Genomic DNA, 23,547 nt, shown 5'->3' on the forward strand with positions numbered 1-23,547 from the left:
GGAAATTCCATCCATATGTTTATAATTTAATATGTTAGGCTAGTTTTTCCTTTTTTTTATATTTGGTGTCCAAGAATTCTCTTGAGCTACTTCTTTCAGAGATCTTTTGGCAAGATTAGACTAAATCACAAACCAAAAATTTAAGTTTGGAATTCAACATACATCCATAATGTCTATGTCAGAGATACAGAGTTGAAGATTACTCTTTGTCACTAAAATGACATTAAAGGACATTGCAAATAATTCTAGTTAATGTTAACTCAGAGTCAATAGATTTTCTTATTCTTAAATTGTATTTTATTTTGGAAAAAGAGTAGTATTCTTAATAATTCTTTAAAATTTCTCTGTCTTAGTATTTACTATTTAACGAGAGTGACTGTTCAATGAACTATTTTAACTGCACATCTTCATATAGTCAACCATTTCTGTCAAATATTTTCTAAATGTCTAGTCTTTAAATATAGGCAGTGCTTTTTTCTATCCTAGCATAAACCATGCATAGTAAACATGCATGATTTGGCTGTAGAAATATAATCTTCATATATGCAAGTGAGTATTAATTTATGGTCTGCCGTGGAGCATATTAATTTATGGTCTGCATGCTATGGTCTGAGAACTAGATAATCTATGCAGATACTCTCTATTTTTTGAATCTAAAAACGACTTTATAAGCATGTGACATGAACCTTGGAAACAATAATGAAACATAGAAATTCATATTCAAAATACATTGGGAATAACTATGATTTTGTCTCAAGTCTTCATTTGCTGCATATAATGGTAGTGAAAATGGATTAAACAGAAAAGTGATCTGACATGGAGGAATTATTTTCTGCAAGTCCTGCTGACATTCCTGAATATACACAAAAGTTTAGCTCAGTCTGCTAAATAATAGTATTAAAATCATATGCAACCCAATTAAAATATATGTGTGTACTGTGTGTGTATATATTTTTATGTGCATGTATATATGTATACACACACGTGTGTGGTATATATTTTTTGAGGTGACTTGGGAAGGCACTTTAAGGGTACTGAGACTTTTTTTTTCAATTTCCCTCTTTTGAACAAGAAATTTAATATTTGTTCATAGAGGAAAGCTGGACTCCAAAAGAGTATCTTGTTCTGAGGCTAAGAACGTGAGAACCATCATGGAGTGTTGGTACCACTACTTTCCTCCCCATCTAGTCCTCCTGGCCTTTGGATTTTTCTTTTATAAGAAACACTAGAAGGTGGTATTGGCTACTAAATTCTGTAGCCCTGTAGATGGTTTGATGGGATGAAACTAAACTCTTCTTGACCCTCGCTCTCCATGAATCAAGGGGCATTGAGATCACATACTTTACTGTGTTTGGGTCAGGATACTGATGTTTATCCTGAACACTTGTAAAAGAAACAATTTGATATAGTGGCAATAGCTCTGAATTTTGTGATGAAAGATCTGAATCAAGTCCTGTCTCTGCCACTTACTAGTCAGGTATTCTGACATTGGTCCATGCACCAATACCTACCTAATAGAATTTCTATAAGCATCATGGAAAATGTACACTAAAAGTGTTTTAAAAATAGATACATTATACAAATGTAGAGTTACTACATCTGGAGGTTGTGCTTATATTATACTGGTAGCATTTCATCCTCTTCATTTGAAACTTCAGTGCCTCTTAAAATTTAAATATTCAGAATAGGGGAACATGTCTGAGTCCAAAGATCTGAGGGAAGAGCATTCCACCCACAAGATCCTAAGGCAGGAATAAACATGGCCTCTTCAAAGAACAAGAGGAAAGTCAGCATGACTGGAGCAAAAAGGGAAAGTAAGAAAGGATGGGAGATAGGAATCAAGGCCAGGGAGTAAGGTTGGTGGCAGATCATGTGAAACTGTGATTAAGCGTTTTCATTTTATTCTAATTGTAATAGAGGCATTATCAAGTTGCAATGAGAGAGTTATGTAATTTTATTAAATTTTTTAAAAATTTTTTGACTGCTGCATACCAACTAGACAGAAGTATTAGTAGGCATTTCAGAAGTAGTAATGCTGAAAGGGGCGGTGGTGGTTTCCACAGGATAGAGGCAATGAAGGTGGAAAGAAATACATGGATCTAGGAAGTCATTTGAAGAAATGAGGTATTAGAACTTGCTGACCAAAATGTGGGTCAGAGAGAAACTAGGTTTTTGACTTGAGCTGTTGGACGGATGGTGGCACCATTTGCTGGGATATAAACGATGGAAAGAAAACAAATTCGCAGCAGGCTGGGGATCAGGAGTGCAATTTTGTAATGTTAAGTTGAGGTGGAGATTTCTTTGGACATCCAAGTGGAAATACAGAGTCACTGTGTGTCTGAAGCTCAGGAGAGGTTAAAGGACTGGAGATAAGAACTTGGCATTCAATGGCAAAGACGTTCTATTTCACATTAGCATGCTTTGGACTCTGCAATGTTTAGAGGGGAGCAGCAGAGAGAAACAAAGGAGGCCAAGGAGGAGGAGGTAACAGAATAATGAGAAGCATGTGGTGATAAGGAAAAAATGTGACAGATGTGTTTAAAGAGCAAGGAATTTTCAATTGTTGTAGAACATCGTTGAGGTCACATTAGGCAAGATTAAAAAATGAATATCCAATTAGGCAGTGTTAAGGTCATCTGTGATCTTGACAAGTGGGATTTCTGTGGAATAGAGGGTACAGATTTCCAGTTGAAATGGATGGATGAAAGAATGGGATGTGAGGAAATGAAAGCAGTGAAAATAAACAACACATGAGATAAACTGTCTCTTTTGTCATAGGAGCAGAGAAATGGGGGCATTACCTCATGGAGAAGGTGGTGATGATCCAGTCAATTGCTGGGGGTATACTGAGGGAAATGACCCATACAGAGGGAAAATTCATGTGACGCCCTTGAAACAACCATGACAAAGTTTTTAATATCCCCATTTTATAGATGAAGAAACTTTCACATAAATTTCCTAAGGTCACAAGATGATAAATAACAAAGCAAGAAATAGCCAAATTATGGAAGAATTTGAAGTCATATTTCTGTGATTTCAAAGTCTAATCTCTTTTTCACTATATCACTGGTGTAGGCTGAACAATGCTCCTCGCCTCCCAGAGATGCCCACATCTTAATATCTGGAGCCTATAATGTGTTACCTCATGGTAAAAGAGATTTTGCAGGTGTGGTTAAGTTAAGTATTTTGAGCTGGGGAGATTATCCTGCATTATCTGGATGGGATCAATATAATTGCAAAGGTCCTTACAGGAGAAGAGAGGAAAATCAGCGTTGGCAGTAGGGGATATGATGATGGGTATAAAGAGCTGGAGTGGTCTGATGAAATGGCCAGGAGCCAGGGAATGTAAGTGGCCTCTAGGAGCTGCAAAGGGCCAGGAAATGATCCTCCCCTTAGAGTCTTGAGAAGAAACCAGCCCTGCCCACACTTTGATTTTAGCCCAATGAGATTTATTTTGGGCATCTGAACTTCAAAAGTGTAAGATAATGAATTTGTGTTGCTTTAGGCCATTAAGATTGTGGTAATTTGCTACAGCAGCAATAGGAAACTAATCTGTCACCTTTACTATGTTAGTTAACTCTTTGCAGAATTGTCTGCTGCTCCTTAGTTCAAGTTATATGTGTTTTATCATGGCACTGTCCAGTGATTATACTGAATAAACAAATACTAACTTCTGTATTTAAAACATTGCTTTACTTGACCATCAAGACAAGGATGACAGGGCACCTGGGTGGCTCAGTTGGTTAAGGGGCTGCCTTCAGCTCAGGTCCTGGAATCCAGCCCTGCATTGCATCTGGCTCTCTGCTCAGCAGGGAGTCGGCTTCTCTCTCTGTCTCTGCCCTCACCCTACCCACACCCCTCCTGCGCATGCTCTCCCCCCTCTCAAATATATAAATAAAATCTTAAAAAAAAAAAAAAAGACAAGGCGACAATCTTACACAACTTCTTGGGTAGTATATTTGAAACTTCTGAAGATTACTCTGGCAAATACTAGGCCCTCAGTAGCCCTTAACAGGGAGAAGCTACAAATCTGAGGGCTTCCAGATTGCCTCTTGAACTCTGGAGTGTGGGTTTCTAAAATCTTGTCTTGTCCAGAAAAAAAATTTACCTTGCCCCATCTCTTCTCTTCTAGATGTTCTGTATAACTTTTAATGAATCAGTAATTTTGTGATTTGGAGGAGTTGAGCTTTTTAAAGACTTCTTTGATATGATTTATAATTCAAAGGATGAATTTTAATCTCTGCCACCAATATGGTCATAGCTCTTTACCCTGAAAATTAAATTCCAGATAATACATAAGAAATAAAGCTACCAAATAATATCTGGCATGCTTTTATGTGACTAATGCTTTGCTTTAGTAAGAAATAAGAGTGAATGAAGCAAAGTATTTGGAAATATTTTGCATAGGTATGGCTCACAAAAGTCTACATAAATTATAACAATCCTGCTTCTGATTCCAGTTTTTTCTCTTAGCTTTTAGATGTGGGATATATTTTAGCCAATTTGGTTTATTAATGTAAAGAATGTACAATTGGGGAAATGAAACAGACTTTAAGAATAGTTTTTTTAATCAAAATTTTTATAACTGCATTTCAAAAGTAAACATGACAATCATTTGGACTATATTCTCCAAACTTCATTATTAAGCCTGTGAAAACTTTCCAGTCAGCTAACACAGAGTAGTTGGCAGCTATGCACATTCCATCAAATGGGTGTGAGAAAATATTACTGAATCTTATTGACAGGAAGGGGCTTTCTTTTGCTCAGTGCAAAGTGTAACAAGATCTATGAAGAACTTCTGATTTAGCCTCATACATTCTTTAGGAGCAAGTGTGAATTGGGTAAGTGATGTAGGAATTTTGCTTAGGAAATGCATAGGAAAACTGGAATAGTTGGTGGTTTCAAACCCTGAAATGGACATAAATACTGGAAAATGTTGACGGATCCAATATTAAAGAAAATCTATAATTTTAACAAATAGCTTTTAAATAACAAAAAATGGAAACCATAACCGCTCTTTTTAGCACTACCTAGTTTGTTGTGGAACTGTGATAGGAATTATTTTATAGGGTAATTCACTTTCACATTATAAATTAATAACAATCATAATTTTGAGTTATTGGCTTTTTGCTCTTCGGGATTTTATTTTTATTTTTTAACTAATATTTATGGGCATAGTTACATTGTCCTCTACATTCTTTAATTTTTATGAAATTATACAAAATGATATGTACATGGTGATGCATATTCCAGATTCAGGGTTGCCTGTCCAACTTTGGAAAGTGGTAGGATCTTCGACATGACCACAATTTTTCAGTGCTCTTTCCAATAAAATGTGCACTCTGACTGTTAGCCACCTGGAAAGAGTAGCAAGATTATACTTATATGAAAATAAGATTCAGCAGCGCTTTATAGTTCCACAGCTAATACTAATTTCATTTTTGGCATTGTTCTCAACAGATATTTTGGTTTATTTATTTGGCGCTATTAAGTTGGATTAGATTGCATGAGAAAATTGGGATCGTTTGTGGTTTTGTTCACTGAAACCTTGAAATTTAAACATAAATATTAGGAAATGCCAAGGAATTCAACAAGTGTCAGGCTTCCATGCAAATAGGTAATAAAAGTAACATAGGTTTTGTATATATTGTTAGAAGAAACATACTTAAGCTATAAACTCAAATCTTAGATAAAATATCTTTATGTCGCATTATTTGTTCACTGGTGAGACATTTCAGGAATATTTTAAAACAGAACTTGCCCAAACCTGATTGTACCCTAAGTTTACATAAGAGTAGTTAAATTATGTTATATCCTCCAAGAAATTCTAAATGATCTGAACCTAAATTGGTAATTGGCAGGCAAAGCATTATAAGAACTTCAAGATGATCAGCCTGCCAGAAAAAAGAAATTTTCATTTTCCAAGCTTCATTACAAGTGATACATTGGCATTTTATAAAATGGAAATGGATTGTGGATTTTTGGATCTTTATTCCTCTATTCATATTCCGAAGAAGTAAAACTGATCACTTTCTATGTCTGACCTTATAAGGTTTTTATTTTAAATGTTTTTTTTTTTTTTATGGGCTTTGTTTGTTTTTGTTTTTGTTTTCTTCTTAAAGCAGAGAAGACATTGTTATTGTCTGGGAATGGTAGTAATGACATCAAGATATGTGGAGAAATTATTCTGAAATAGATTTTTTTAAAGAAATGGAGTTAATTTTTTTTTAACCATTGAGCATTATCTAAGAAATATATTATTTTTCTCAAATAATTTTTTACTGAAAACCTAGACTAAAGAAGCATCACACATGGCTTCAACAACTCTGGGGAAGAGTAAGATGTTGTAAAGACTTAGGAAGCAGGGAAGAGTCAGCTAAGAAAAGGGTGGGGCTTATTATATAAATTCCATGCCAATTCTTTAAAATAAAGTTAATTTCTAATTGATCAGATAATGCAATTTATAATTTGATAATGACTGATAGGAAACATAAATATATGTGTTTTAAAATGTTTTCATTTATGCTTTTACTACAAGGCCTTTTTGTGCAAGTATTTCCTGCCTCAATATGGTTCCAAAATCTCACTATCACAGCAAATATAAACTATAACTGCCTGTGTAATTTGCCACAGTGTATGGATTTTTTTTTTTAATATAATACCCATGGGCAGAACCTGAGCTTTCCTGCAGTGGTGTGATCTCGCCGTTTGCTGTAATTGTTCACTTACCTTCCTGTTACAACTGGAGTCTCGTATTTCCTATTTAGTGTTCTCGTGCAAAACTTTCCTAAGAATATTTTTTTTTCTGCTTTAGATCCATACAGTATACACATTTTTATTATACTAATCACATGTGCATGTTTGACGGGCCACACTTTAAAATACAGTATGGTGTTTTACTTTTCTGAATATTAAAACCTGATTTTTCTTTTTCACATTTTATCAGAGTGTATGGCATCATATCTAAAGTAACAACTGTTCCTTAGCACTATGTTTTGAATCTGTATTAATCTATTTACTCTTTACTTATGGCTTTTATTAACATTATTGTGTGTGCATTAGCAGTCCTATGCTTCTCAGGGAAAAAAAATCCAAGAAGGGTTTCATTTAGAATTCATTTCCTATAGGTTAATGGAAAGCAAGAAGTATAAACATAAAAACAAATATCCCTTTGGACCCTATTTGATTCTGCCCTGATAGTATAACTTCTGCCAAAAATGCTTTTATTTCTGGTCCACCTCATTCTTCAGATAATACATAAGACATCTGTCACTTCAGAGAGACTTCTTTAAGTATATAGGTATGTGTTGAATCACAATACACTGTTTATTTCTTTCAAAGAGAGTTAAACTTTGTGAGTCTTAGTTTGATTTATTGCTTTTGGTTATTAACAAGATCCCCGGATGGCAGAATCCATGTCTGTTTTATTCACTATCACAGAAGAAGCCCAGTGTAAACTTTCTGCTCAGATGTCAGGCCTGTAAGAGATGGAGAGAGTCAAGCATAGGTCCCACTAACTGATAACCTGAAGGACGAGAAACCAAGGGGAGGTGAGCGTGGGGAGAGAGGGGAAGTCTCTTGCTTAGCAATCTGATCGCTCAAAGGAGAAAGTTGAGGGGAGGCTTGTGCAGGGAATGGACACATCAGGGTGACCAAAGCAAGGGTCACGGAAGCAGGATGACAGAGAGGAGCCTGTGGGGATTTATGAGCCCCAGACTTGCAGTTCGTTTAGGCTATGATGAGATGAAATTCACTGGAAGCACAATATCAGGATCACTTGACTAATTGTGGTGTGATTTAGTGGGAGATACTGGAGCATAAACATAGCCAAAATGGAAATCTGCCAAATGCATTTCTGAAATAACCTAAAAGATGATCTTACTATTGTGAATATAGGTATTTTGAAGTTGTAGGCTTTTGATACGGGGAGGCAGTGGCTCTGGATTCAAATTTCCTTAATTCCCAAACTGGGTCGGCCCCTTCTAAGTGTGTGACTTGGGCTGGTTACGTTAGATCCCTAAGCCTTGGTTTCTTCTAGGATGGTGATAATAGCACTGAATATTTCACTGAATAATCTGAATATGATATAGAAATTGATTTTACCTTTATTACATGAAATGAAGAGCTTTTTGGTAAATCTCATTTATCTGTTGCTATCCTTGTTTTTTTTAAGTATACCATCTCTCTTTTAAAAGAGAGAAAAGAAACTGAAGAAAAATGATACAGTAGTCCAAAGTGACATATAAGTGCCTTGTTTAGCACTGAAGAAAACTGTCACCTTGCCTAAGAGACAGCCTGGGCCAGCCAGTCTGCGGCATTTTTCCATTTAATGGTCACAAGAACTAACTGAAGTACAATGATATTTCTGTCTCCCCTTACAGATAAGGATAATGAGTTAAAGGCAATTTATGTAATTTGTCCAAGATCCATCTATGTGGGAAGTGACAGAATCAGAGTTTGAATCAGTATAATCTGGAACTCAATGTCTTATACATTAAACTTCTCTTTCGTGAAAAATAATGTTTAGTAGTATTATTTATAGAGTAGACCCATCATATTTCATTTATTTGGTTATGTACGTCATTAAAAATACTTGTAGTCATCAGGGTAGCCTGATTGTATTAACATTTTAATGCTTTATTGAAGTGTAGTAGATACAAAATATTGCACATATTTAATGTGTATAATTTGATGAGTTAGAGTGTAGACATGCACCTGTCAGCCCATCACCACAATCAAAGTAATAAATACATCCACCACCTTCAAGAGTTTCCTTGTACCCCCTCCCTCCTTTTTGTGGTGAGGGCAATGCAAAATTCAGAGTAAGAAACCAAAGAGTCAATAGCATTAAAATATTTTCTCATGGATCAAAGGCTTTGTTCTACAACCACTGACAAATACTTTCACAGTCATTGAAATAAAACATGAGGAACATGAACATATGTATAGGGAAATGAGTGCTTTAATAGATACACATAAGGATTCAATATCCCCATTTACACTTGCTTGAGAAACACTTTAGAACAGGAAAAACTATTCAAGTTCAAGGACTGAATGATTAAACCCAACTCAATTTTGTTTAGTGAGATATGAAAAAATGCATAGTTAATTGGTAGGCAAGGTCTCCACATACCAGAATCCAATTATAGAGTCTTCAAAACAATAGTGAAATAAAAGTTAATGAAACATTTTAAAGACATTATAATTTTATGGTACTGATTTATTTTGAAAAATGGCAAGGATAAATTTAAATTTAATATGCTAAAATAAGTTTTCTGTTTTTATTTTGGAATTCCAGCTGAAGGAAATATCAGAAATATCATTAAATAGTGAATAATGAATATATACATATACACACACACACACACATAGGTATAATTATATGTGAACATATACATAAAATACATGGTGTGCTTCTAAAAGTTCATTTTCTTTTTTAATATTTTTCTCGGTTTACTAATGGTCCTAGAAATTTGGCCAGCTATATTATCATTGCCCTCTGAATTGCAGTAAATAAATGTAGGGAACAATTGCTCCAAATCAGCACTAATTCAAATGCGCTTGGACATGTACCAAGGCTAACAAAAATAATTACAGCCATGAATCTATATTATTATAAGTGTTATAATAAGAGTGAATTGGTTTGGCACCTCTACAGAACACTTGTTAAAATGTGTTTTTTCTTACAACTCAAAAGTGATATACATTTAATATTATGTGTTTTTTTTTTTCAGTAAAGACTTATTTTGTAAGTTAGCATATAAAGATTTATTCTGGGGGCGCCTGGATGGCTCAGTCGGTTAAGCGGCCGACTCTTGATTTTGACTCGGGTCACGATCTCAGGGTCCTGGGATCAAGCCCCACACCAGGCTCCGTGCCCAGAGGGCAGTCTGCTTGAGAATTCTCTCTCTCCCTCTTCTTCTGCCCCTCCCCCATTTGTATTCTCCTTCTCTCTAAAATAAATAAATAAACCTTAAAGAGAAAAAAAACCCTCATTTTTTAAGTTGTTAGTATAATGAAACCCCTTCAGTTGATTAAATGGATCGTTCGTAAGGAGACAGTTTATGATCTGTAACTATATGAAAGCAAATAAAAAATGAGAGGAATTAATGTCATGTACATTAAAATGTTATTTATACCAGTAAATCTTATTTGATAGTAAAAATGGGTAATCTTATACAACCACAGAACTTTATTAATTTGCAGATTAACCTGCATGTTTTTTTCTATTTTTTATTATGTTTTGTTAATCACCATACATTACATCTTTAGTTTTTGATGTAGTGTGCCATGATTCATCGTTTGCATATAACACCCAGTGCTCCACGCAGAACGTGCCCTTTTTAATACCCATCACCAGGCTAACCCATCCTCCCATCCCCTCCCCTCCAGAACCCTCAGTTTGTTTTTCAGAGTCCGTAGTCTCTCATGGTTCGTCTCCCCCTCCAATTCCCCCCCTTCATTCGTCCCTGCATGTTTTAAGTGTTTATTTTAAAGAAAAGGGTCTACTTGCTGTCATCGATATAGCTAAGTTGAATAAAGTAATGGGTATACATACTGATAAATAGGTCTGCTTTTACCAGTTAGTCTTTGTTATTTATATGGAAAGTGGCTTGTAATTCCTTTATAAGGCTTTGAAATTGCTAAGACTCCTCAGAGTTATCTATGCCGGGAAGCCTCTTCATTTCTAGGAGACAGTTCATCACTTCTTGAGCAGTTCTCCTTACAGTACCTCCTACATACCTTAGCAACTTAGCACTGACTTGACACATAATATGTACTAAAAAAGATTGATGGAATAAATAAATATATTTTACAGTGTGAATATGTATTTTTAATTTTTATGTGCTTGTCTCATCCACTGAACTACAAAATCTTTAAGACAAACACCATGTCTTATTCATAATATATTTTCTTAAATTTATCATAATATTAACCATGGGATGAGAATATTTCACGTATCAGTCTGATGTCATTTTGACTGCAAGTGACCGAAAACTCAACAACCACACCTTAAATAAAGTTAGGTAATCATTCTCACATGGCAAGAAAACCAGAGGTATGCATTCTAGATTTCATGCCACAACTCAATCATTAAATCAGGCTCTTTTCCTCTTCCTGTTCCACCATTTTAAATATTATATGGTGGCTGTTACACTTGCCTTCTTCCAGAATCATGTCTTGGTTTAGGCAGGAAGAAAGCAGAAGAAAAGAGGTTCTCATCTTGTGATTTTTTTCATGTTTTTTAGCTGGGAAACTTTCCCAACAGATTTCCCCTGAAATCTCAACCAGAACCAGTTCCTGTGCTGCCTTGAGACTAATGAATGGTCAGTGAAGTGGAGGCCATCGTGGATGAGTTAGATCAATTAGGATTTAGCCCCTGGGATTAGAATAGGGGCTTATCCTCCCAGAGATCAGTAGATTCCGCCTTCCACTTAAACAGGTTGTGCTTGAGTTAGCCGGGAAAAGGGGATCACTGAGTAGTTAATGGACAATATATATTATAGTAAATATTACCCGAAAAGAATCGGATTTGTTATATGTCATATGCTATCCCCAATTGCATCTTTATATTTTTATTTGTATTCATTTGGCAAAATGTATTATCAATTTCTGGTTTTTTGAGGATAGTTACAAATTCATAAGTTCTTCCATACTTTTAGTTACAGTGGAAAGGAAAATATGCAATATTTAAAGATACATTGTTTTCGTCAACCTTGTTTTTCAAATGTAGGTTTTGCTGTTATAATTGGAAGGGAACCTCAAATGTTAATTATGTTCTCTGTCTTTTCTTCGACCTGAAAAGATAAATATGAATTTAGATTCCATCCATCAGTTAACTGAGGAAACACAAATCATCCAGATGCCACAGTCATCAATAAAACCACCTTGTGACACGGTAGCACCTGCTTCCCCCCCCAGGGACACTTGTCATTCCTGTTTGCCACTTCAGGGGCTGCAATCACATGCCGCTCACAACGTCTATGTGCACTCATGCAACACCAATGAGTGGAATATTTGTGAAGAGCTTCTCCTTCGGGAACTTGAGGAAGTCAAAGCCAGAGCTGCCCAGATGGAGAAGACCATGCGGTGGTGGTCAGACTGCACTGCCAACTGGAGAGAAAAGTGGAGCAAAGTTCGGGCTGAAAGGAACAGCGCCAGGGAGGAGGGAAGACAGCTCAGAATAAAATTAGAGATGACAATGAAAGAATTGAGTGCATTGAAAAAGAAACAAAGTTTGCCACATCAAAAGGTGTTAGAAACCACCTGGGACCTGAAGCATCCTAGTTTCATAAAAGTGCCTTCCGCACCAGGAGACCAGTTTCAAATTGGTTCACAGACATGTAAGTCTATCAGAGAATGTCTGGTGAGAAGAGAATTTCCTACAAAGGACAATGCAGATAGGAAGGTAAGAGAAGAACTTGGCAGAGATCATGATTGTATTTGAACGCTGTGTACGGTATTGGGGAGGAAAGGGAAAGTGGCAAACCCAGTGGTGACTGGGTTTGCTTGGACTGCCATAACTACGTACCACAGACTGGGTGGCTTCAGCAACAGAAATTTATTTTCTCATAGTTCTAGAGGCTCTAAGTGTGAGATCAAGGTGTTGGCAGGTTTGGTTTCTCGGGAGACCTCTCCTTGGCCTAGAAATGGTCATCTTCACCCTGTGTCTTCACATCATCTTTTCTCTGTGTTTATCTCCAAATTTCCTTGTAAAGAAACCATCTCTAGGCCCACCATCATGACCTCATTTTAACTGGATGACCTCTCTAAAGACCCTACATCAAATACAGTGTCATTCTAAGGTACTGGGGGCAGGGTAAGACACAATTCAGTAGCCCATATTATTGATCTTGGTAATAGTGTTAAGAAAAAGTAACTCAGCATTTTTTATGTGAAAATAAATTATTTAGAGAGATTTCTCTCCATTTACCCTAATTATGACAATAATAATAAATTATTCTTACAGTAGTTTAAACATTTCCCAAGGTTTGGGACTTTGGCCTCACAATTAATTCCTGTAAAATAGGTACCATTGCCAAATACCTTTATGGAATGCTTCACATTATCCACTCTTGGAATTTCTTGGTATTCTTGGAATCTTGAAGTTTTTGAGAATTCTGCACAAAATAAACTTTTTAAAAACTTTATTTTATATAGCAGTTCGTAATCTTATTTATCCATTTTTTTAACCTGGTAAATACTGTAAACAGCCCATGGAACATACTTTCAGAAACTTTAGGAATTCATTTTATCCCTTTAAATAATATCAGTTATTATTGTTACTCCTTTCTATTTAATTCCACCTCTAAAAGTATAAAGCATATCTTGCTCCTCTATAATTCCATCTAAAATTTTAAGTCTTTCTATGGTGTATGGGATTTATAATCAATATAACCTAGATTCCATTGTAAATGAAAAATTTCAAAGACTGAAATGTATTTCACTATAATGTAGGACATAGAAGAAAAAAAATCTTGAGGAATGCAAGTTAAAGTTCAGTCATATACCTCTTAAAGACTGATAAAGAAATGAAAATAGGAATTTGATGCTGAATCATAACATCTTCCAAAAATATGTTTTCTTCATGATTTTTCTGCACTAGACATAAAAAAATTAACAATAATTGTTTTTTTTTTCTTTTCAGGAAGAAGTTTTGATTATTGACCAGTTAAGATTAAATGAGGAGATGAAACTCAATCTTAACTGTCCTGATTCATTCAAGAATAGTGGTTCTGACAACTGTACACTGAAATCTTCATTAAGACTGCAGGCAATGACCCTGCCTTTGGAGAGTGAAGTGCCTGAAATTTCAGCTTTGCAGGTGCATCTGGATGAGTTCCAAAAAATTTTATGGAAAGAAAGAGAGTAAGTGTTAATCATTGTCTCTTTTAACCAAGTCTGATTTTCAAACTTATTTAAGCTAAGGCTAACAAACAGGCCATTTGATAATTGACCCATGATTAGTCATTAAGTACTAATATTTAAAAAAATGAGTGCGATTTATATTCATTTTTTGAATTTTTTAAAATATCAAATATTTCATATGTAAATATTAAATAACACACTACTGTGCAGGCAGTGGGCCAAATAGGAAATCCAACAGCAAATCAAAATATGTCTCAATACATAAGAAAAAGAAAACACAATATTCTAAAATCTGTGGGATGCAGCAAAAGCAGAAGTTAGAATGAAATTTATGCTATAAATGCTTGTATTAAGAAAAAAGTTCAAATAAACAATGTTACACCACAAGGAACTAGAAAAAGAAGGAACTTAGCTGAAATTTAGTAGAGGAAGAAAATAACAAAGAAAAATCAGAATTAAATAAAATAGAGACTAGAATAAACAATAACATAACATTGAAAAGTAGTGACCAATTTTTCAAAAAAATAAAAAACAAAATTGACAACACTTTAAGAAAAAAGAGAGAAGATTCAAAAACCAAAAAGAAATGGAGGAGAAAATTATACAACAGATAACCACAGAAATATAGAACGTGATAACATGTTACCATAAGCAAACTTAGAAAAAAAAAAACCAGATAATTCCTACAAATGCACAAATTACCAATACTGAATCATGAATTTTGAATCCATGAAGTAGGAAATCTCCTTAGACCAATAACAAGAATGAAAGTTGAATTAGGATTCAAAAATGTCCCAACACAGAAAAGCCAAAGACCACACGGTTTCATTGGTGAATTCTACCAAAAATTAATGACAGTTTTATCAAAATCTTACAAATTTTACAAATAATTCCCCTAGGAATAGAGGAAATATGTTCAAAATCATTCCATGAGGCCATTACTACCCTGATACCAATGCAGGACTAAAACAATACAAGAACAAAAAATTCTAGTTTGCCCAATATAAGTATTGCTACTGTGAGTTTCTTTTGACATACATTTGCATAATAAATATTTCTCCATCCCATCACTTTCAATCTGCGGGTGTCTTTAGGTCTAAAATGGGTCTCTTATAGGCAGCATATAGATGGGTTTTGTTTTTTTAATCTATTTTGACACCCTGTGTCATTTGATTGGAGCTTTTATTCCATTTACATTGAAAGTTATTGATAGATATGTATTTATTGCCATTTGGACCCTTACAACAGAGATGAAAGAATTAAAAAAGAATCAGAGTTGAAGAATGTAATAAATGAGATTGGAAACAGGCATGATGCAATGAACAACAGGCTGGAAAAATCAGAGGAATGAATTAGTGACCTAGAAGACAAAATAATGGAAAATAATGAGGCTGAACAAGAGACAGAAAGAAGAATTATACAACATGAGAATAGACTTAGGGAATCAGTGACTCTATTAAATGTAGTAATATTCATATTATTGGAGTCCCAGAAGAAGAAGAGAAAGAAAATGGAGCAGAAAATTTATTCAAGAAATAATAGTGGAAAACTTCCCTAATCTGGGGAAGGAAACAGTCATCCAGATCCAGGAGGCACAGAGAGCTCCCATGAAAATCAACAAAAGCAGGCCAACACCAAGACATATTGTAATTACATTTGCAAAATATAGTGATGAAAAAATATTAAAAGCAGCAAGACAAAAGAAGTCCTTAACTTACAAGGGAAAACCCATAAGGCTAGCTGGAGACTTCTCAACAAACTTGGCAAGCCAGAAGGGAGTGGCATGATATATTCAAAGTGGTGAATGGGAAGAATCTGCAGCCAAGAATACTCTATCCAGCAAAGCTATCACCAGAATGTACAGAAAGATAAAGAGTTTCCCAGACAAAAACTAAAGAAGCTCATGACCACTAAACCAGCCCTGCAAGAAATATTAAAGGGGACTCTTGAGTGTTCAGGAGAGACAAAAAGGGACAAAGATAAGAAAGGATCAGAGGAAATCTCCAGAAACAGTGACAAAACAAGTCAATTTTTAAATTTTGGAGTAATTTATAGATCGTTAGTTTTTAGTTTCTATCGTTCTTTTATTATAACCTTGTTTTCATCATCTCTGACAGATTCATCATCTTAATTGTATTTGAATCACTAATGCATATGGCTAGAATAGCCAGTGGATTTTCCAATTTTTACAGCATTAGTAGACTTCAGCAAGTCAATAAAAATGAAAAATATGTCAATATTTATAAGGGACAATCCACAATTTGTGAGTTATTGATTGCAGAAAAACATGCTTTATTTACTGTTCCTTTGTGGTATAGAGCAAAGAGCACTAGACTTGAGATTAAATGACCTGGATATTCTCCTTGGTTCTGACATATTCAGCTACATGATACTGGGTTAGCCAAGACTGTGCTGTTGTCTCCTTTGTAAAAATATGGATAGTGGTACCTATATTCCAGTTATCTATTGTTTTATAACAAAACTTACCACACAGTGGTTAGTGTTGAAACAACAATCACCATTCATTCTGTTCATGAAGCTTGAGCATGGCTTTGTGTGGACAACTCATCTCTCACTACATGTGCCTTCAGCTGGGATGGCTCAAGGCTGGAGGTGACTTGAAGGCTGGAGGCCACAATCATCTGAAGCCACCTCACTTACTCGCAGATCTGGTGGCTGCTTGGTTCTCCCGGGGTCCTAGTCTGAATACCTGCAGGTGCTCTATCCTTGTGACACTCTGATTCCTCACAGCGTAGTGGCTTGGTTGAAAGCAAACATCTTAAGGGTACAAAGAGAAATATATGGCGTTTTAATGACCTTGACTCAAAGTCATATAGCATCACTTCTGCCTTCATTGAATTCGTGTGAGGATCAAACATGAATAATGTATGTGAAAGTAACTACTAGTGTGAATTACTCAGTATGATTTGTTTGTTCTTTCTTCATGATCACTTTAGACAGTTATTAGCATTGTGTGGAATATATGATACACTTTAAAACCACCCAGGGGTGCCTGGGTGGCTCAGATGGTTAAGCGTCTGCCTTCGACTCAGGTCATAATCCCAGGGTCCTGGGATGGAGCCCCACGTCCAGCTCCTGGCTCAGCGGGGAGCCTGCTTCTCCCTCTGCTTCTCCCTCTGCCTCTCCCCCTGCTCATGCTCTCTCTCTCTCTCTGTATCTCTGTGTCTTGAATGAATAAATAAAATCTTTTAAAAAAATTAAAAAATAAAAATAAAATACGGTACACAAATCTGAAAATCATTATTTTTCCATCTCTTTACTTTTAAGACTCTTAATTGGGCAGAAAAAAATGGGAAAAAATAAGTATGAATATAATTATATGTTATATAATGGTTTCAATTTTCCTGGTTTATATGGATTGGAATAATGATAACATGCCCACAAACCTTTCGCAGGTGGTATAAGCCCTTTATATGCCATTCTTTATCTGTTAGCCAGAAATTTCTCATTAGTCCCTCTGAAATTTATTCCCACCACTAATTCCCTTTTTCAGATGCTTTGTCTATACCTCACCATATGAATCAATTGTGATAATCCAATCATAATACAATAGGTTGTAATAATATTCCTGTGTATATAATAAATATGTTATTCTACCATCAAATATAAATTCCAAACATAGGTAATCAACATTAGTGGGAAGGAGAAAAAATTGAATTAATTTTTAGGCTTGTACCCATATTAAAATTTAATATCAGGGGCGCCTGGGTGGCTCAGTCATTAAGCATCTGCCTTCGGCTCAGGCCATGATCCCGGGGTCCTGGGATCGAGTTCCGCATCGGGCTCCCTGCTCGGCGGGAAGCCTGCTTCTCCCTCTCCCTCTGCTGCTTGTGTTCCCCCTCTTGCTGTGTCTCTCTCTTTGTCAAATAAATAAAATCTTTAAAAAAATTTAATTTCATCTGGAACTGTAAGTCGCAGTCAAGTTCTAACCTCTGTGTTTTATTTCTTGAAGGATTTAACTTTTTAGTAGTTACAGACTTCTCTCACACCCACTCACAGTGTTACTTCCCTGACATAATGTGGCAGAACCATATGAAGCTGTTCCTTCCTACATGTAAACTCCCCGAGGTGCCAGTTTTAATGATACACATGTGTATCTCTACACTCCCACTCAGACACTCACACACACATTATATTTGACTCCCTGGGAATAAATTAACAATCCCTATAGTAAGTAAATTCTCCAATTCACTGGGACTTCAATATATAAACCATAGTTAGGCCAGAAAATAAGGGGGAAAGGAGACCTCTGATTCCACTTTGTGTCCTCATTATTCTCTTTAATAAACCGTCCCATGGGTGTTATGTGTCCATGAATCAACATCAGCATGCAGTCCAGACGGAGCAATCACAAAGCCTTTTTTTCTATCACCAGAGAATGTTTCCCAAGGATATAGTATACACTGTTGCAATAAATCTGTCTAACTTTTTAAAACTTCCTCCTGGAATCTCAGCATGTGGATGGGCCAGAGTTGAGAACATGTGAATGTAATTTTTTCTGTTCCCAGCAAGTGGGAAAATTCTCTTGACTAGAGCACAGGATTCAGCCAAGAGAACTCGGGGGACCCTTTCCACCATTGTCACTGGTGAGAACCTCCTTATCAAAAACAGTAAACTTTATTCTATTATTTGCATTCTGAGTGCTGATCAGTTTTATGAAAAATAATTATCCAGTATCTACAAGTTCCTCATGTATTGAGGATTTATATATCTTTGATCTCTTAGATAAAGACTTCCTAGGTAGAAAAGGTGAGGTGAGGAGGGGAATCTGATCCTCTGACAGAGCGAGGCATACCTAGACATTTAGGGGGAGGAACTTGGGCAATGTGAGATCTTAAGTAAAGATGAGGTAGAATATTTTACCATTTAGAACCAGTTCTCAAATTAAACTGCAGATGGCACCTGTATCCCTTAGAAAGTGTTTGTTCCATGTCATTTAAGCAGAGCTTTAATACTCCCCCCTCAATTTTATTTCTTAGTTCATTTTCTATAGAAGAAAAGTAGCAGGCTTCAATTATTTTGCTTTGCTTCATTAAATGGTGTGTTTTTTCTCGATAAAAGGAGACTTAAAATCTTGATGGGGATATATATATATTCTTCAATGAACACAATGAACAAATTGGCATGCAAGTCTAGTTAATATTATTTAATGTAATATTATTAAAGATGAGACAGTCGGGCCTACTTATTTATTCACTCTCACCAATGGGGTATGTGGTAAACCTTTGTCTTTTTAGAAAAGTAATTTATGGTTTGTATTCCTTTATATTTTTCTAGCTTTTTGAAGTATAACTGAGAAATAAAATTTGTGTATTTTTACGTTGTACAATGTGATGGGTTTTGGGTTTTTTTTTTAAGTTTTTGTTTTAATTCCAGTTAGTTAACATACAGTATCGCATTAGTTGCTCTTGTACGATAGAGTGATTCAGCAGTTCCATACATCACCCATGCTCATCCTGACAAGCACGCGTGATGTTTTGGTATACACTGTGAAGTGATTACCACAATCAAGCTAATTAACACATCCATCATTTAACACCATTAATAATCTGTGTGTGTGGTGAGACCACTATGATATACCCTCTTAGCAAATTTCAAGTATACGGTATGGTATTGTTAGCTGTAGTCATCATGCTGTACATTAGATTCCCAGGACTTACTGTGTAACTGAACGTTTGGACCCTTTGACTGACGTGTCCTAACTCTCACCACTTCCCAGCCCCTGGCACTCACCATTCTACTCTTGTTACTAGGAGTTCAACTTTTTAAGACTGTGCATATAAATGAAATGATACAATATTTGTCATTCTGTGTCTGGCTTATTTCACTTGGCGTAATGTCCTACGTATGTACACACACACACACACACACACACACACAAACATACAACACACACATCTCATATTTTCTGTATCTATTCGTTTATAGATGGAAGATTAGATTGCTTCTGTATCTTGGCTTTTATGAATAATGCTGCAATGAACATGAAAGTCTCTTCGAGATACTGATTTCGTTTCCTTGGGCTATATGCCTAGAAGTGGGATTGCTAGATCATATGACAGTTCTATTTTTAATTTTTTGAACCTGCATATCTTTTTCCATAGTGGCTGCACCAATTTACATTTACAGTGGCATTTTAACTATACACTTAACAACACTTGTTATCGCTTATCTTTTTGATAATAGCCATTCTAAAGATTTTATTTATTTCTTTGACAGAGAGAGGCACAGCAAGAGAGGGAACATAAGCAGGGGGAGCGGGAGAGGGAGAAGCAGGCTTCCTGCCGAGCAGGGAGCCCAATGTGGGGCTCAATCCCAGGACCCTGGGATCATGACCTGAGCAGAAGGCAGACACTTAACGACTGAGCCACCCAGGCGTCCTGACAATTGCCATTCTAAAATGGTGAGGTGATAGCTCACTGAGGTTTTGGTTTGATTTTCCCTGATGATTACTTATGTGAAGCACCTATTCATATACTTGGCCATGTGTATGTCCTCTTGGAAAACTCTTTACTCTTTCTCATTCTTTGTTTTTGTTTGGGGGCTTTTTTGTTTTTGTTTTGTTTTGTTTTGTTTTTGCTATTGAGCTGTATGGGTTCTTTCTACATTTGGGATATTAACCCCTTATCAGATATATGGTTTCCAAATATTTTCTACTTTGCATAGGTTACCTTTTCATTTTGTTGATTGGTTTCCTGTGCAGAAGCTTTTTGGTTTGATGTATTTCCACTTATTTATTTTTGCTTTTGTTGCCTGTGCTTTTGGTGCCAAATCCAAAAAAAAGTTTTCTTCTAGAAGTTTTAGAGTTTCAGTCTTATATTTAATCCATTTCAAATCACTTTTTGTGTACTTTTGCAAGTGTTTTTTTTTACTCTATAGTATCTTTTGCATTTGGGCAATCCCCTACCTAAGGAGATGGAGTCTGCTTCTCTGCATAGACTATAAAATTGCTAGTAAGGCTCAACTTGAGTTTCTCTTGTAGCTAAGGTGCAGACACTTGACATAGAAACAACTCTTCCGATGTAGCCGCCTAGACTTTTTAGCAGAACCTAATGCCCCGAGAAGAGAGCACCCAGAACCCATCCTGGTGAGGAGAAAGGCTGTGGTAGTAGCTACGTCTTGATCCTGGAGGCAGCAGTGGTCTCTGGTCTTGAGTGAAACTATCACCATATCTGGAGTTGGTGGTCCTGAGGTCATGCTGTGATGTCTGTACCTAAATGGTGGCTGCAATGAAATGCTGATTGGAAGATTGCTATGGCATCATCTTTGGTACTTCCAGCTGTTCAGGTTCCTCATTTGCTTCTCTGGATCTTCCCAGAATCTCCTCAAAAAGATTATTTGAGCTTTTAATATCCTTTACTACTTAAATTAGCTAATTTGAGATATTTACTTCTCAGCCACATAATTGATACCAAGAAAGTGTATAGGCAGTGGGGTCTTCATAGGATCAGCTCTCGTGGCATGAGAGTAGTCCTTTGTTTCTGCCTGGATTGCCTCTGAGCCTTGGTCTCTGATTCTTCTGAACATCTCTGATCTTTATAGTATTCTTTAAATTCATCTCTTTTCTAACTAATTTAAATATATATGGCTTTGGCTATTTGCTGAAAGATGGTGAAAATACTCAAAGATGTAATCGTAACTACTTGCAAGTAGAATCAAAAAATGACAAATATGTTGCTGATTAAAAACATACTTATAAACATTTTTTATTATTTGTAGTTTGATACTAACTCTACAATTTGAACTAATAGAAAAATTGATATCTAGATGTTATTACAAGTTAATTTGTTTTTGTCTGGCAAAAGCATTTGATATTAAAGACCTTAAAGAAAATACTTACTGGATATTTTACAATGAAACAGTTAAAAAATGATTAATTTTATCCCCAAATATTAATGTTTCAGAAATTTTCATCTCTGAAAAATATTTTGGTTAATTTTCCTGTCTATATATATGTCCAAATTTTATGTTCAATTATTACGGGATCATGACAGTTAACAAAGTATCAAAAGATTGCATAGAAATATAATAATATCTGTCCATAAAAATCATTTTGGTTCACACCTTATCTTTTAGTTCTGCAAATGTTATATATTTTAGCAATAAGATCTATAAAAGTTTATATCATCATATTAAAAATACTACTTTTTTGCTGAACTTCATTATTTTTTAAAAGAAGTGCATAAAATATGCAATATTCTTGAGTAAAATAAGTTTTTTCCTTCACCTTATTGTAGTTCAAATGATATGATAATTTAAATTTCAATTATAAATTTAACTGTATAATTGATCAATTTGGAAAACCCCTCTAAAATATAGAACAAATTGATTAGGCCAGAAATTAAGAATTTAAAGAGCGCCCTCTGCTGCATAAATTTAAGTGTGCAATGTCCTCAGTACTTGCTTATGTCCTCAATGTTTGCTTTCATAGTCACAAATTTTTTTTTTCATGAAGCCATACTAAAAATAAAATATACAAGCATCACATTACCACCAAATTCATGTTTATGAATTGCCTGTCCTTTCACTTCTCTGACTAAATTGTACCATTTTATGTAATAAAAGTACATAATTTTATTTCAGTAAAGTAATAAATATTAGTTACTGCATTTAAGATGCATACTTGAAGAGATAAATGATACTCTTTTAAATATTACTAATTTGCCTTTAATAAGGAATAGGAATCTGTTTCATTTTAATACGCTTGGGAAAAATTCTATTATTTTTTATTTCATGCAACTGGCTTTCACTACTTATTCTAAGTCTAGGTGCAATCTAGATATAATTATATCTTTAGAATACATCTATGTTTCTCTATAACTAAGATTAAAAGTTTAATTAATATATAGTTTGAAGTGTTCTTCTTGAACCTCATAAAATTCTTGAAAGAATATTTACCTCAGTACTTTTTGATGACTTTTTGAGAATCAACATTTATTCTCCAGTAATAATAAATCATTTTTATGTTAATGTGAGTTTTTTGCTAACATTATCATTTGATTTATTAAAGTATAATGTTAAAAACTGATAGTGATTTCTGAACATGTATCTTGAATTTGTAAATTTTAAAATGTAGACTTTTCTCAAATTTTCAAGTGAATTTTTATCTTATTTTACTGATAAATTTTCAGAAAATTTATCAGTGTGTGCTTATTACACAAATGTAGTTAATTAATATCCTTTAATAAAATCACTTTATTAATTTACTATATTCCTTTTTCTTTTTAAAATTTTCAATCCCTGACAAAAAAGATTCCCATGTTCTTTTCATGCAACTCTAGTAAATTAAAATTATAAATATGGTGATTCTTAAACATTCCAATGAAGTTAAACAGTGAAATTTTCTTATATTTTGCAACTTAAATTTACAAGTCTAAGTCAATACTCAATTTCTTTTAAATATTCAAGTGTGCCTAATCATTCAAAAACCTTAAAATTATCCAAATGCCAAATATATAACATATTTTAATGTACAATGATTTTTACATGTTCTGTTTAAGTGTGACACCAAATATTAGTATTTGGCAATTTGTTCATTATTTCTATACTTAATCCCATTCTTCTTAAAATCCCAAACATAGTCACTCAGGATAAAAATAATATCTTGGTAAGTAACTTGGGTGTCATTAGCTGGCTGGGTCTGCTTATCTATCAGGA

General features: G+C 34.9%; 1 protein-coding gene across 4 annotated transcripts in view; it reads left to right on the plus strand.

The window, feature by feature from the left end:
• Window positions 1-23,547, plus strand: part of CCDC102B (coiled-coil domain containing 102B) — a 188,548-nt gene that overhangs the window by 80,984 nt on the left and 84,017 nt on the right. For all 4 annotated transcript variants that reach the window (XM_027575760.1, XM_027575762.2, XM_027575761.1 and 1 more), the window contains 2 exons: window positions 11,807-12,409; window positions 13,649-13,869. In XM_027575760.1, the coding sequence (XP_027431561.1) occupies window positions 11,813-12,409; window positions 13,649-13,869 (818 nt within the window). In that variant the 5' untranslated portion in view covers window positions 11,807-11,812. The remainder of the gene's footprint in view (window positions 1-11,806; window positions 12,410-13,648; window positions 13,870-23,547) is intronic.

This window comes from Zalophus californianus, chromosome 14 (genome assembly GCF_009762305.2).
Source record: "Zalophus californianus isolate mZalCal1 chromosome 14, mZalCal1.pri.v2, whole genome shotgun sequence".
Taxonomy (NCBI): Eukaryota; Metazoa; Chordata; class Mammalia; order Carnivora; family Otariidae; genus Zalophus; species Zalophus californianus.